This window comes from Catharus ustulatus, chromosome 4, assembly GCF_009819885.2.
Source record: "Catharus ustulatus isolate bCatUst1 chromosome 4, bCatUst1.pri.v2, whole genome shotgun sequence".
Lineage (NCBI taxonomy): Eukaryota > Metazoa > Chordata > Aves > Passeriformes > Turdidae > Catharus > Catharus ustulatus.
This window is the reverse complement of record NC_046224.1, coordinates 52400669-52414481: the sequence shown is the minus strand read 5'-3', so window position 1 is coordinate 52414481 and position 13813 is coordinate 52400669. Positions and strand designations below refer to the sequence as shown.

At 41.1% G+C, this 13813-nt stretch overlaps 1 protein-coding gene across 1 annotated transcript in view; it reads right to left on the bottom strand.

Moving 5' to 3' along the window:
• Nucleotides 1-2579: 2579 nt before the first annotated feature.
• PPM1H (protein phosphatase, Mg2+/Mn2+ dependent 1H) overlaps nucleotides 2580-13813 on the bottom strand; it is a 131098-nt gene continuing 119864 nt past the window's right edge. Inside the window, exons 9-10 of the mRNA XM_033057704.2 lie at nucleotides 13274-13425; nucleotides 2580-7479 (exon numbers count right to left, since the gene is read on the bottom strand). Coding sequence (XP_032913595.1) covers nucleotides 7332-7479; nucleotides 13274-13425 — 300 coding nt within the window. The 3' untranslated portion in view covers nucleotides 2580-7331. The remainder of the gene's footprint in view (nucleotides 7480-13273; nucleotides 13426-13813) is intronic.

Below are 13813 nucleotides of genomic sequence, written 5' to 3'. Positions count from 1 at the left end.
AAGGTGACTGCCTAGTCATTTGTCTTCCACAGTAACTCTCATGGGAAAGCAGGATCTTTCCTTGCAATTTTACTCCTGGATATCTTGCAGAATTTCCATATCCTTAAGTCTTACCCTTCTAAAGCAAGAATAGCAAAATTTCAGGTTTCTTTGCTTGGTCCCTAAAAAGTTGTAGCAATTACAGAAATACACAATGACTATCATATGAGAAGCTAAATGCTTCATCTGAGCTTGTGTGACAGCCCTTCCCAGACAGCCCTTACTTTGCCAAGGAGGAATAGTTTTCCTGGAGAATAACTGAGCCAAAGAATTGGGGTAGCAATGGTCCAAAAAGTTGAGCCTTCTAAAACCAACTTAAAAACCATTAAAGTTTCCCCTTTCAAACTGGAGAAATAAAGTATTAGAGGCATGTAAGTTTTAATTTAGAGGTAATGAGCAATGTTATGATAATGAAGAAATCATTTCCCTTTCTATGAGCCTTCCCTTTAGCTACCAGCATTCCTGCATTGCTAGTGATGCTCTTATGCTCTTCCTCTCAGCACCTGCAGGAAGCAAGTGGTGGGAGGAGGTGGATGGCCAGGGACTCAGCAGCTCATCTCAAACAGCAGTTAACTACTCCAAAATGTTTTAAATCTGAGAGGGGCACATAAGGAGAGGAAAGGAAGGAAAAATATCACTCCATAGCATTAACAAACCTGGAAGATGCTCTGTTGGAGTCCAGTCTGTTGGGAAAGTCCTTGAATTACCAGAGAGAAGCAGAACGCCCAACCAACAGACTTGTGAATCCAGGGATGACTGAGAAGCTCAGAGAAAAACACCAAATTCATGAACGTTCTGAGATCTTATCTATCTACACATCTAAATAATCAGTCTTAAATTAGCTACATTAAAGATCTAATTAGTTTTCCTGCTGCAGCCACCTCTCTCCCCCCTTTACATTTTGTGGCAGAGTGTCATGGACTATTGCTAGAGCTTTAAATTTATGATTAATTATTCTTAAATTATTTAGAGTCTCCAAATAATGTCTTTACCTGTAGATGCACTTTGTCTACCTTCATCAAGCTCCTTTGTAACAATCTCACCCTCAAAGCCCTGAAATTATTTTAACATCCCAAAAAAGTTATGGCATCCTTTGTTTTGCAGAGCGGAGGACTTTAAAAAAAAACCTTCATCCTTCCTCCTAACAAGAACAGGATGTGCACAAACCTTGATTTATATAAGCCTTCCTGGAAAGCATGAGAGAAACACTGGAATCAGTAAAAGCCGCTGTGTAAAAGCATAAAGAAATCAACTTTTTGTGAAAGTACATTGCTCTACCAGGATATATTAAGAACACAAAATTTCGGGCATTGGTTTTACAGAAACTGTACAAAATACAATAAATTACTGGGATTGTTTCCTTATGTCACTTTAGTTAACTGGGCATATTCAGTAGGAACATGAATGTATTATTTGGCAAAGCACTGACTTATTGCCTACATGAATTACAGAAACTGATGTCCAAATTTTAAGAGTTGTATGGATCACCTAAAAAAATTAAAATAAGAAGCCTTACTTGATCTACAAGCTTACAGAATTTAGGGCATAGGAAATGCAAAAGGATAATGGGGAATAAGGTCCTTTAGGTTCGGTGGGTGTGCACCAGTTCCCTGTCACTGCATGCTAGCAACACTTACTATTCAGCTGACACCAGCAAGCCAGGCAAAGCTGTGCTGAAGTTTTATTTGCACAGCAATTTTAAAATTGACACTGAGGTTAGACTGCAGTAATAAACTGTAGGACTTAAGGGGAGAGTAGTGAAGCAAGAGCGAAAGAAAGTAACATATTGCCTCTCTCTGCACTCTCCATTGCGCCAGTAGCACTAGAACAGATGTTTTCAGTGCTCTTTTACTAAGCATGAGGTGAAATAGGAAGCAGGAGAACCACTTGTGCTACAGTGCCATATTTCAAAATGTAATGAGTAGATACATGCCCAGCTCTCACTCTCTTGCTGGCAACCCAGGTGGGCACTGCCTGTGGCTGTGCTGGTACAGGACAAGCCGGTCTCAGTTCCTGCATCTTCAGTACCTGCAAAAGCATCTGTGGTTACTAAATAACCATGAGGGCTTGCTTCAGTGGCATCTGTGAATTCACCCTTACACGAACATAAACTCAGAGCAGAATTTAAGACAGTGATTCCTAAGGAACTGGGGATGAGGGAAAACTTAATCCAACTATGTTGTCATTTCCAAAATTACATCCAGTGCCTCAGAAAGCTGGTACTGGATCACTTTGCATTGCTCTTCACTGAGTCAGAACATGGCAACTGGCAGTCTGAGTGATGAATCATGATCTGATGGCAGCACAAAGCTCTCACAGCTACCCTACAGCTGAACTCTTCCAGATCAACCCATCCACTAATGCACCTCAAAGGAATTGACTTCACTAACTGAAAGAGTTAGACCTTTTGTCAGTGAATCATCGGTTCCCTTGTAAAGCAGAGTGTGCTACTTGTCCACATTGCACAATTAGTAATACACATAAAGAGACTCAGGGAATGTTCATGACAAAGACAGAATAAAAATTATTATACATCTAGATGGATTATATAATATATAATTTAAAATTTTATTTTAAAACTTTGCACATACACTTCTTCAGTATCCTCCTCTTTTGTTCATTGCACTGAAAAGTTTCAAAAAACACAAAATATATCCCTTTACTAAACATTTTTTGTTCTTAGGTTACAAAAAGATTAACATTTCACAGTCACAAAGCAGAAATACATTGGTCCAAAACATATTCCTCCAGCAGGTCCTCCTTTCTTCAGGACATGTAAACCCTAGACAGTTCTACAGATCTCAAGATATTAAGATGAAGTGCCCATTGGAGGAAATATGGCAGGTATATTAAAAAAAAAAATCAAAATTAGACACCTATGAAAGAACACCAACGGCAATGGATTAAAAAAAACCAAAAAAACCAGAATGAGCATGGAGGTGGAGAAGGGCATCCTCCTTCAAGTACATCACAGGTAGAAATACAGCAGCACAGTTACGGCATAATTTGGTCACTCTATGACAGCCACATCACTGAGTCTTCATCTAAGACACATGGAGGAGAGCACATACCTAAAATGTCCAGGAGGAACAACAGTTCCACACAGTTTGCTAATTGTGTTTGATAGAAAAATGCTGAAAGTATTAGTACATAAAATGCAAAATAAAAGGAAAACACCAAGGCTGGAAGAAACACAGCAGATTTGTTTGAAGCATGTAGTGTTCTTTAAAAATCTAGCAGAAATTCAGAGCCAAAATATGCCCAAACATCAAGAGCAGTTCTTCAGAAATATCCTGGAGGGACAGAGTTGACAGTACCTCAAAAACCTTTTGTCATATTTCAGCACAGAAATAACCACAAATGGAAATCCACTATTAACAACAAATTCTGACCGCCTTTCCTTCAGCTTATTAGACCTGTTGTCTTTTAGAATTTATTAAAAAAATTCTTTCTCCAGCGCAAGGCCTCTTAACAGCAGCCCTCTCAGACAATACACTTCTGTGTTCATGAAGGCAGCATTATTGTCTTAATACAACAAAAGATGGTTGTGTGCCTTACATAATCAGGTGTAAATTAAATTTCTAACTACCTTCTTCATCAAATTAAATAAAGAAAATTTTAGGCTGTAGCGCAAGAGAAAAATATCTGAAATAGCTGTTCTACTTACTGCAACAGTATTTCTGGGAGAATGGTGAAAGTTTCTTGGTTTTGAGTTTCTAGAAATGGGAATGGACTAGGCAGCAGAAGACAATGCTACATTACAGCTAACTGGAACTCCTTTACTGGTGCCTTTCCTTGCCATTATCCAAGGAAGGACATGAATTTGCCCAACTTTCTAAGCAGTGCCTATGCCCAGGCAAGGCAGAGCACTGTGTGCAATAGCAATATGAATGCCGATGTAACTCAGGGCTGAGGTTCCTTGCTGCTGAAGCTGTAGCAGTTTTGGATGCTAAGGGAACTTGACTGGCAAAAGCCAGAGCACTGCTGGCATCAGTCAGTAACTAAGATCACATGCCAGTGATCTAAAATTTGAACTTGGTGCCTAACCTGCTCCTGTCTGAGGGCACAAGCTGTCTGCTCGTAACTCAGGAGCATCATTGAACTCTAGAGCAGCTGCAAGGCTGAAGATGGCAGTACCCATCCTGCACCCACCTGAAAAATGGCACTGTGCACCAGGAATCCTGCCTCCCATCAGTGTTTTCTAATGTTGTGCAATGCAAAGTAATTCAGCCTTCTAAGGGTATTGGAAGTGCTTTTAATTATCCTTGCTTCTCATATAAATACCTCCCCAATAAATGACTCCTGCCTGCTGTTTCTGTGAGCCTTATGTGTGTATTTGTATTTATACCGTGCTTTGAAGCAGAGCACAACCCCAGGTATGCAAGAATATCCTACCAAAAGCAGGTAAAAGTGAAAGCCCAAGTACTAATGCATGGATCAGAGATGTCCCAGACATTCCAGGGAGGCAAGCATCTAAAAGTATAACAGATACTTCACAAAAACACAAACCAGAAAGTGTCACAACATAGTGTCAGTCACATTCATCCGAGTACAAAACCTTTTACTAAAGTTCTCAGAATTCATTAATATCAGTTGTTGATACTGTATTTCTGCCCTTTGCAGGAGAGGGGCTGACAATGAACGTAACTCAACCTGAGCCCAGTTGCTGCTGAGAAGCTCCTGACTGATGGCAATGCCTCAGATGAACAACAAACACGGTGCAGGCTGATTCACCAGCCCACCAGATCATGCTCTGAGAAATCACCTGCCAGTTTGCTCCCACCAAGTCATGCAGTCTACTAACCCATCTCTTCAGGGGTACATTTAAAAACATCCCTGAGTGAGAAGGTGCCTTTTCCATTGCCTTGAAGTTTCACTTTCAAATTTTGGCAAATGCTACATTGGAAATTTCCACCACATTGCACTCAGTGGTTTTATAGCAACTGGTATGTGTGTTTACACCATGTTACCAAAAAAAGACCAACAGTGCATGAACACTGAAATATCTGACTTGGGCTTGTAGTTGGTACCAGCAAGCACCAGCGTCCTTGCTGTTCAGATGATTCTACCAGATTTGCCAGCACTAATTTCTTTGTCTAAGAGGATCTGACTTGCTAGAGGACTACACAACTGCATTTGCGAAGAGACAACAGGAGTTACACAGAGCATGAAAAGCATGTTTACAAGTTTATTAGGCCAAAAAAAAAAGTGCAAGAGAAGATCTCTTGCTTAAACTTTAAAACATATGAGGGGCCATGTGAAAAATATTCTAGACTCCAAGCCTCTTTTCACCCAGATGCACATAGAAAAAGAGGTAAAGAGAGAAAAAAATAAGGAAAGAAAGCATGAAAACACATAATCAGATATGCCATTGATTTATACTGAAGCTCTAGAATATAAAACATCCATGTTCTGTACAGCTTTATCGCATGAGGCACTGGGGAACTCACGGAACAATTTTCAGGCTAAGATCACGCAGCTTGCTGCAATGTTTGAGCTGTTCCACTCTCCACATTGCCTGCTTTCATCCTGAAACTCCTCTGGGTCTAGAGATTTGGAGCAAGAGTAGTTTAAATCCACCAAAAAGTACTTCCGGATGCAGTCAAATACAGCATCTGGGCAGCTGCACTGCACTTGGGCTGTGCTGTGTTTACACAGCACATCATAAATTACAGAGCTGGCAAACTCTGGGCCACGCCTGTTCAGGAGAAAGTCTGCAAAGGGCACAGCATCTCTTTCTCTTTTGGAAAGGACACAACATTTGTGAGCTCCCTAGTCAGGGCCCTGCAATGTCAGCTCCCTGTCTTTTCTTACTGAAGAAGTACAAACCAGCGAACAGCTCCAATCCAATGTGGTCTGGGCACGAATGAAGTGGAAGTTGGCTCCCCAGCCAATATACCTGCCTGTATGCTAGAACTTTCTGATTTTGTTTTCTCTTAAATTCCTGCCAATGAAGTAAGAGAGCTGCCTGCATGGACTAGGCAGCCAGGTTACACTGCAGACTTGCTCACTTGTTTCTCTCCTGCACTACTGCTTTCACGTCAATAATGTTTTACACAAATTTTCTTTAATTAAATTGATTATCACTGTCAAGAAAAGAGCTGCTGAATCAAGCCAAGGGCTTGTATATATCACAGTCATGTTGTGATCCTTGAGGACAATTCTCAGTGCCAAGAGGACAGAAAGTTTTAAGCTGTCCCCTTCTGATCACTGAAGTCAAGCAGGTGAAGGTAGACTGAATAATGAATGAGGCAGGAAGAACTGAAACACCTTTGAAATAGATCACTATCTGGGTATCCAAATGGCTAATGAGAACAATACCACTACTTCAAGTAGAAGTCCAATTGAAAATACACTCAGGAGCCCAAACAAATTTAGTAAATCTCAACTGATGACAAAAATTTATGGTCAGGGATCCTTTCAACAGGATAAAGCAGGCAGAACCATTCAATGAATGTAAATCTCTGATTCTAAAGAAACCACAGCCTCCAGGTAAATATCACATAAAGCTGAGTTTGCATGCTCTGTATAATCATGGTATTCACACAACAAGAAATCTTGACAAGTAACTCCTCACACCAGAATAAATTCTGCCATACAGGACTGTGACCTATTTCTCCTGGACAATTTTGCAGGTGCCTGTTTTAGCTGCAGTAAACAGGCATAGTCACACTGAAACCAATTTCAGTTTTCCTACTAAAATACAGGAGGTATAGTCTACTGAAGAAGAGACAGGAGAGGAAAATGAGGGCTCAAAGGATTACACAAGTTTGAAGTTGTCCATAGATACGTCATGAATACAACTTTCTGAAAGAAGAAAACTCTTGAGTCTCATATATGTATATCTATATTCTTAAATGAGATGTGACCCAAGCCCCCTTCTGAATATTGGGGGGTAGATTTCAGGAGCCTTCTTGGCTTCTGATACCCACTTCTACTTTCGCAACTGAAATGGCTCTTCCAAGCTACATGGTAAACTGAGAAAAAAATTAATTCCCCACCCCACCTAGAGGGATGACAGAATCCATAATATGCTAGCAGCATTTAAATCCCATTCCTGTTAAGCACCAAAACCATTTCTGTAGGGAAATTGGAATCTTAAGGGTTATCTTTAATCATATACAGTATATGTGCAGAGCCCTACCTTTTGGGCAGAAAAATACCCCTCCAGCATTAGTTTTGACTAGATTACATCAATTGGAAGTGTCCTGGTCAGACCACCAAAAACCTATTGTCTCTTACAGGCCCTTCCCAAAAAGATCTCCATCCTGTAACCACTGTTGGTGCTCCTTTCACGACTGTTTGTTCCCGTGTATCAAAGGGATGACGTAGACAGAGATGTCGTCTCCAGAGCCCAGCCTGTCGTTGGATATCCGCCAGCCCCGGTCCTTCAGCACTCCCCTGGCACGCATCACCAGGTCCTGCGCCGCCAGCGTGTACCTGTGGAAAAGGCACAATACAGCCAGGGAGGGTTGGCTCCACAAGGAAAGAGGATATAATGCTGTGACCTACCAAGACATGCATCCCAGTGTTTCAGAAGCAGGCAGGAGAAACACAAACCATGGCATATGCACAAAGCAACTCCTTCCAGTTCAGTGACAGTTCCTGAATAAGAATGTAAAGCTATTTGAAAGGCACCACCTGATCTAAAGTCACTGGCCATTCTAAGTGCCTGGCTTCACCAATCTTCAGAAAAATATTAAACATGCTTGCCTTAACAAAGTTGCTTTCTATTAGTAGTCTGAAAAATTTAGGACTCCAAATAACACTACTTGTTGAAAACTACACATTTGTTCACTGACACACCTGAAGGTAAACATGGCTTAACTATTTCAGAAATGAGTTGTAACAAAGTAATTTGATAGCAAGTAATAGAGTATAAAAACTAAAATCCAGATTTCACTTTAAGACTAACTGTCTGTTTTTCTTGACCATAGGAATGACTTATAAATCTCTACTAATCTGAAACTGAAAAAGGAAACTTACAGTTAATATGATCAGATTAACAGAGTCCCACAGTTCTGTCACATTTATGAGTTCAGTGAAAACTGCATGAATGTGAGTGGTCAAGTGCTTAATTTTGTGAAATACCAAGTTTCACGTTGCTTCAAAACTCCCAGCCTGTGCTGGGATGAATGGCATTGGATTTATGGGAGTTACTTTTCTGTCCTGAAAAACTACCACATGCTGCTTGGGGGCAGAAGGGTGTCAGAGTCCAAAAAGTGCATAGACAGTGCTCTGTCATGCTCTCCCTTACTGCTTTACCTGCTTCATCAGCCCAACACCTGACCAAGAAGTTTTGAATTTGATTGGGTGGAGGCAAGTTTTTCTATGGTTTGATAATTAAAATTAACTGAATAGTTAAAAGACTGACAAGAAAAAAAAAAAAAAACACAAAACAGTCAGCATGGTTTTTACTAAAAGTCTAAGTATCAACCTCCAGGATGATGCACGGCTCTATGAAGCCACACACACAGGTCTCCAGAACTAAAGCACACCTCTGTGTTCCCAAAACCAGAAAGAACAAGAAGGGTTTACATTTCAATACTCCCTCTTCCGGGGAGGATCCTTGACCAGAAGTGATCTGTCCAAATCTCATCTGTAGAAAGGGAAAGGCCAATATCTCTGTTGATCAGAAGCACTGTGTGTGTGTTTAGGTTTATCAGTTACCCAACCTTAGAACTTTCTGCCACAGAATTCCTTATTAGATTGTAATTTCTATCACAGAGACTTTATTCAATCTCTGGGGATAAAAGAAGAAAAAACCCAACAACAGTTATGTTCTGTGCCTAGAGTTTTGATGCCTTGAACTTAGGGGACTTCTCTGAATCAAGAGTAGATATATTTGCTCTACTAGAAATTTCTTCAATGCAAATGAACCAACACTTGACTACTTAAAAAAATTCAATTGATGTTATACATCTGCAATGGACCCACTGTTCCTAATACAGAGTGATAAAATTTCCAGGTCTCACTAGTTTTGACAAATTATTGACTTTAGCAGTAAGAGAAGGGCCCAAAGACATGAAAGCTAACACATACTTGCATACACACATGCACTGTCTGCATGTTCTGAGATCAGTCAGTGCCAGAACCACGAGCTAGAACATCAGGATGTAACAAGAAGCACTCCCCTAACTGTCCTAATGCAACATGAAATTCTGTTTTCTAAGGGGAAAAAACATACATACTTGTGCTCCTTAGTTCTCAAATCAGATTCAGGATTAAGGAACAAAAGAATGCCACGTGGCAAGCAGGAAACTGAAATATTTATTCACAGCGTGTCTGATGCTGAGTGAATTTTGGCAAGAACATATTTCCCAAGGATTTCTCAGCTATTGTCAGAATTTAAGAAAGAAACACCCATCATTCTGCAAGAAAATTTTGCCTTCCTGCTTTTTCTAATTAACAAGGACTTTCCACATCTAAGGAGTAAGAAGGAATGAGTATTGCTTTTGATTATATTTGGCTTTTGCTGCTGAATGTTTGGAGAGGGGAAGATAAAAAAAGGAATTTTAATAAACAAGAAATTCTCTTGTAGACAAACCGTGAAATACTCAAGAAAACCAGCACAATGAAGCAAAGAAAAAGGAACAGGTGAAGGCAGTAGGGAAGCAATGTATTCCTCTCCTGTGTAAAGCTGAATTGAAGCAATGCTGTTCAACTTGGCACTAGAAGAGATAGGGTGAGTCTCTTGTACCTGGAGATGAATAGCAGCAGCAGTCCATTACCAAATGCTTTATTCTCCAGTGCTGTGAAATTGGGATTCAGCTGTTGAGGTAGCATTAGAGAGCTGCTGAAGTAGTTTTAAAGTATCCTCTTCCTCCTAATGAATAGCCTTGCTGAAATACAACTTTTGTGTTTTAAGAATAAATATATGGAGGTTTTTTCTTATGCCAAAGCTTTCTGTATTGATCAGTTAAAGTACTGCAGGAGAAATAGTGACAGATTCCCTAAATCTGAGCAGCTCTTATCTCCTTACACCCAGAAGAGATGGAGGAGCTCTTCAGCACCCTCATAAATCTCTAGTGAATGTGAGAGGGAAAATGAGGGGACAAGAAATTACAAAAGGAAGGATAAGAAATAGAAGGGCACAAACATGCATGCATGCAGCTGAAGAAAGTTGGCAAAGAGTCATAGCTCTCCATCTTCATACCTGTTCAGAGAGCTGATGTATGGACAGCACAGTGGCACTGCCACCTGTCCTTCGCTAGGAGCCCCCGTAATGCTCATCTGCCACAACACCCATAAGCAATGAGCTGGCTAAGAAATCCAGCTCCATCCCAACCTCTTCACTCCATCACAGCCCTCACACAGGAACTGTTCTCTAAACAAGTCTGTGCCCAAAATCCTCCGAGGCTGTGTCTTCTTGGCTGGATGAAGAGAGACCTGAGGACTTTGCTCTCCCTGTACTTGGAGACATCCAGGCACATGCTATGCTTGACAGAATTCAGAGATGCTTTTTATGTGGGCAACAAATACTCACAGTATCACCAGGAGAGAGTCCCAAGAGCACTGCTGAGGACTGTAAGCTCTTACCCATCAGGCTATAAAGTGACTTCTAATTCAAATGGGAGGGATACTGTTCCCACAAGGAGCTAATTATGTAACAGATAAGTACTCTGCAGCTCTAAAATCCTCTCTATTTTTTTCTTCTCTTTTCTCATATGCTGCTGTCAGGAAGTAAGTGGACTATTGGGTTAGGTGGATCCAGGAGCTGCTCCACAGGTTGGTTCTCCTGAAGACCACAGCATTGCCAAACCCAGGATGCAAGTCTCCTTACATTCTGACAAGTTTTCTACATCCCTAGAGATATTACATTTTTGGCTGATCATCTCACCACATATTATGTCACTGTACCCATCACAGAACCTGACATTTTCTGGGATAACATTTCCTTTAAACATAACATTTATAATACAGCAACAGAGATTTTTCTGTCACTGACTAGTGAGAGGAATGAATGCAGCTCCACAGCTCGAGCTGGAATGCTACTGTAAATTCATTAGTTATAGCTCATTTAGACCACTGTGAAATAATTACATAGAACCTCTCACACAGTATTTTAAAACCTTTAAATATTCTTTACAACCAAGCAGCAAGAGCAATTCCACAAAGGTAATTTTCATAAATATAATTGTAAACTATATGAGGGACTACTCTAATTACCTTTTGCATGCAGGCATGAGAAATGTCTTGCCATCACTATTTGTAAGCCTCTAAACGATCTGGTACAAAATTGCTTAAAAGAACAAATTTATTTACAATTCAGATGTCCATTCAAAGACCAGTAGGCCAAACACCAATAAATGTGTTTGTTTTAAGTTATAAACAGCAGGCTCAGCTCAGGAATGTGTGGTACTCACACTGGCACAAACAGTGACTAATCCCCCACAATTACTAAACCAGTATGAGAAAAGCTAAGTCAAAACAAAGAAAATGCAATTTCCCTTAGTGTCTGAGAGTTTCCCTCTGAGTCTTCTACAATGGATGAAAAATTACTCACCTAACAAATGAAAAAGCTTGACGAATCCTGCTTCCTACTGCGACAATCATAGTGGCCATCAGCTTAGTAAAGACCAAAAGGAACAAGACAGACACAACACACCCTGACCATATTCACAACAGATGGCACTGGAGAGGATGAAAGTCAGGACCAACCTTTCCCAAATACTAGATGAGAATGGAGACAGAGCAGGACAGAGAGGTATTGCATGTTACCAGATGCCTTTGTAAGAATCTCAAGGGTGCAGGAATGAGAACAAAAGCACCACAGCATTTCTGAATGGTGTTAGGGAATAACTGAAAATCGACTGGATGGGTCATCTCCTCCTACCTTAAATAAATGGCATGTCTGCATACCACACTGCCACATGCCCTGGAAGTGCATTTAGCTGATCCTGTCTGATCTCCTCCCAGAGAGAGGGCAGACACAGCTGCATGTCTTGCTGCAGTAGAGATGGCCCAGGCTGTCCTTCACACCACTTCTTATCTTTGGCATAAGGAGATGGATGAAGTCAAAATATTGTAGTTGCAGCTTCATGATAATCATCAATCATCTATTCTCCTGATGATTGCAGCAAAACCTCTTTTTGCATTCCATATTTGTAAGTGCCAGGGCAAGAAAATACTGCTGTTGTGTTACTTTGAAAGTGTTCTCTCTTTAAAACCTGTCACTGTCAAGGTGTCCATACCCAGTTATCTTGTTTGTTGATGAACAGGGCTGAGATGGGTCTTCGTTATTTCTGAAACTCCACTTTCCACAGACCAACTGGGCGTGTGCAAAATCTCTCTGCCCCACTCTCAGCCCAGAGTGAGGGTAGAACACAGTGGTATACAGCCCTAAATTCACACTTCCCTTCCTGAGCAGTCCTAAGAACAAAAAAAGCTCTTTCCAGTTTCACAGTCCCATTTACAACCAAGAGACTTCTGATCTCTGGCATAATGTTTTAATTTACAGTGACAATCAACTAGGAAGCAGACGAACCTGTGGTCTCACTCGAGGCAGACTGACTCTAGATGGTTGTTTGGGAACTTGTTAGTTTGCATGATGGTATGTTTTAAGAACAGAAACTGATAATCTAAGAGGCGATAAAGATAGAAAAATGAAGAGCATGAGGTAGATTAAAATGGTGAAATGAAGCAGGATCTAACTAAATGAACTATAAGTCAGACTTTCCATCTATTTTGCACCACACCTGTCCTGCAGCTGGCAGCACTGAGCATCCTCTGTGGAAGGTGGGTTTAAAGGTCACACCATGACTAGAAATGAGTGGGAACCAGTGTGCATATTTATATACGTACACAGTGAGAGAGAGGGAGATGTTAAGGATATCCTTCTGTAGTGTTAAGGGATTGTCCAGAGGAGAGACTTGTTGCCATATTCTTCCAAGAACCCCCTGTAGGAGATTTGGAACCTCCAAGAACCCCCAAGATCCAAGACCATCCAAACCTCCTACAGTTTTCACAGGACCTAATACAGCAAACAAAATGGATCCCATGCCAAGATACTGGGATCCCACACCTATTCCACTGAAGGTGGGCATTTCTGAGTTACAATAGAGCCCCTGCTCCAACTGTTCATATTTGCTGTAGAAGCTCTGTCCAACCCATAAAAACATCTCTTTGTAAGTGCTGCATATTTCCCAAATATTATTCATATCATACTTTCTACAATATGTTACCAGAAATGCTCTTCTATGGAGAAGCTAGAAAATCAGGGACAAGCACGAACCTGTGGGGATCATCAGGGTCACAGTTTGGTAGAAAGTTAGTGACAGCTTCTGCCACTTCTTCATTTAACAGCACATCCCAGAGCCCATCAGTAGCTAGGATCAGAACATCATCTGGCCCATGCTCGTACTGCAGGAGGTCATAGACTCGCACCTAAAAGGAAAAAAACCCAAGAGACAGTCATGGAGGAGGTGATTGTCAGACCTGTTTGTGAAACACTGCTGAGTTTGGCTGTGAGTTTATCAGGTTCAGCCAGGGCACTGAAACAACCTCCCATATCACTGGCAGAGTCTGTCTCCAATTCAACCCTCCACACAGCAACCCCTCCTGCTGCAGCTCAGTGTGGCTCAGGTGCTGACCCCAGACGGGATGGACACAAGCATTCCGAAATCAGGCTTTAAGGCACTGTGCTGCCTGATGCCAGAAGCACTTGAAGCCTCCCCCATCCAGCAGCCTGGCTTCAGTGCATGAGGCTCCTCCCTATCATTGGCAGGACTAGTCATATGGAAGTTGAATAATTTATCTGATGAATTTTTGATAT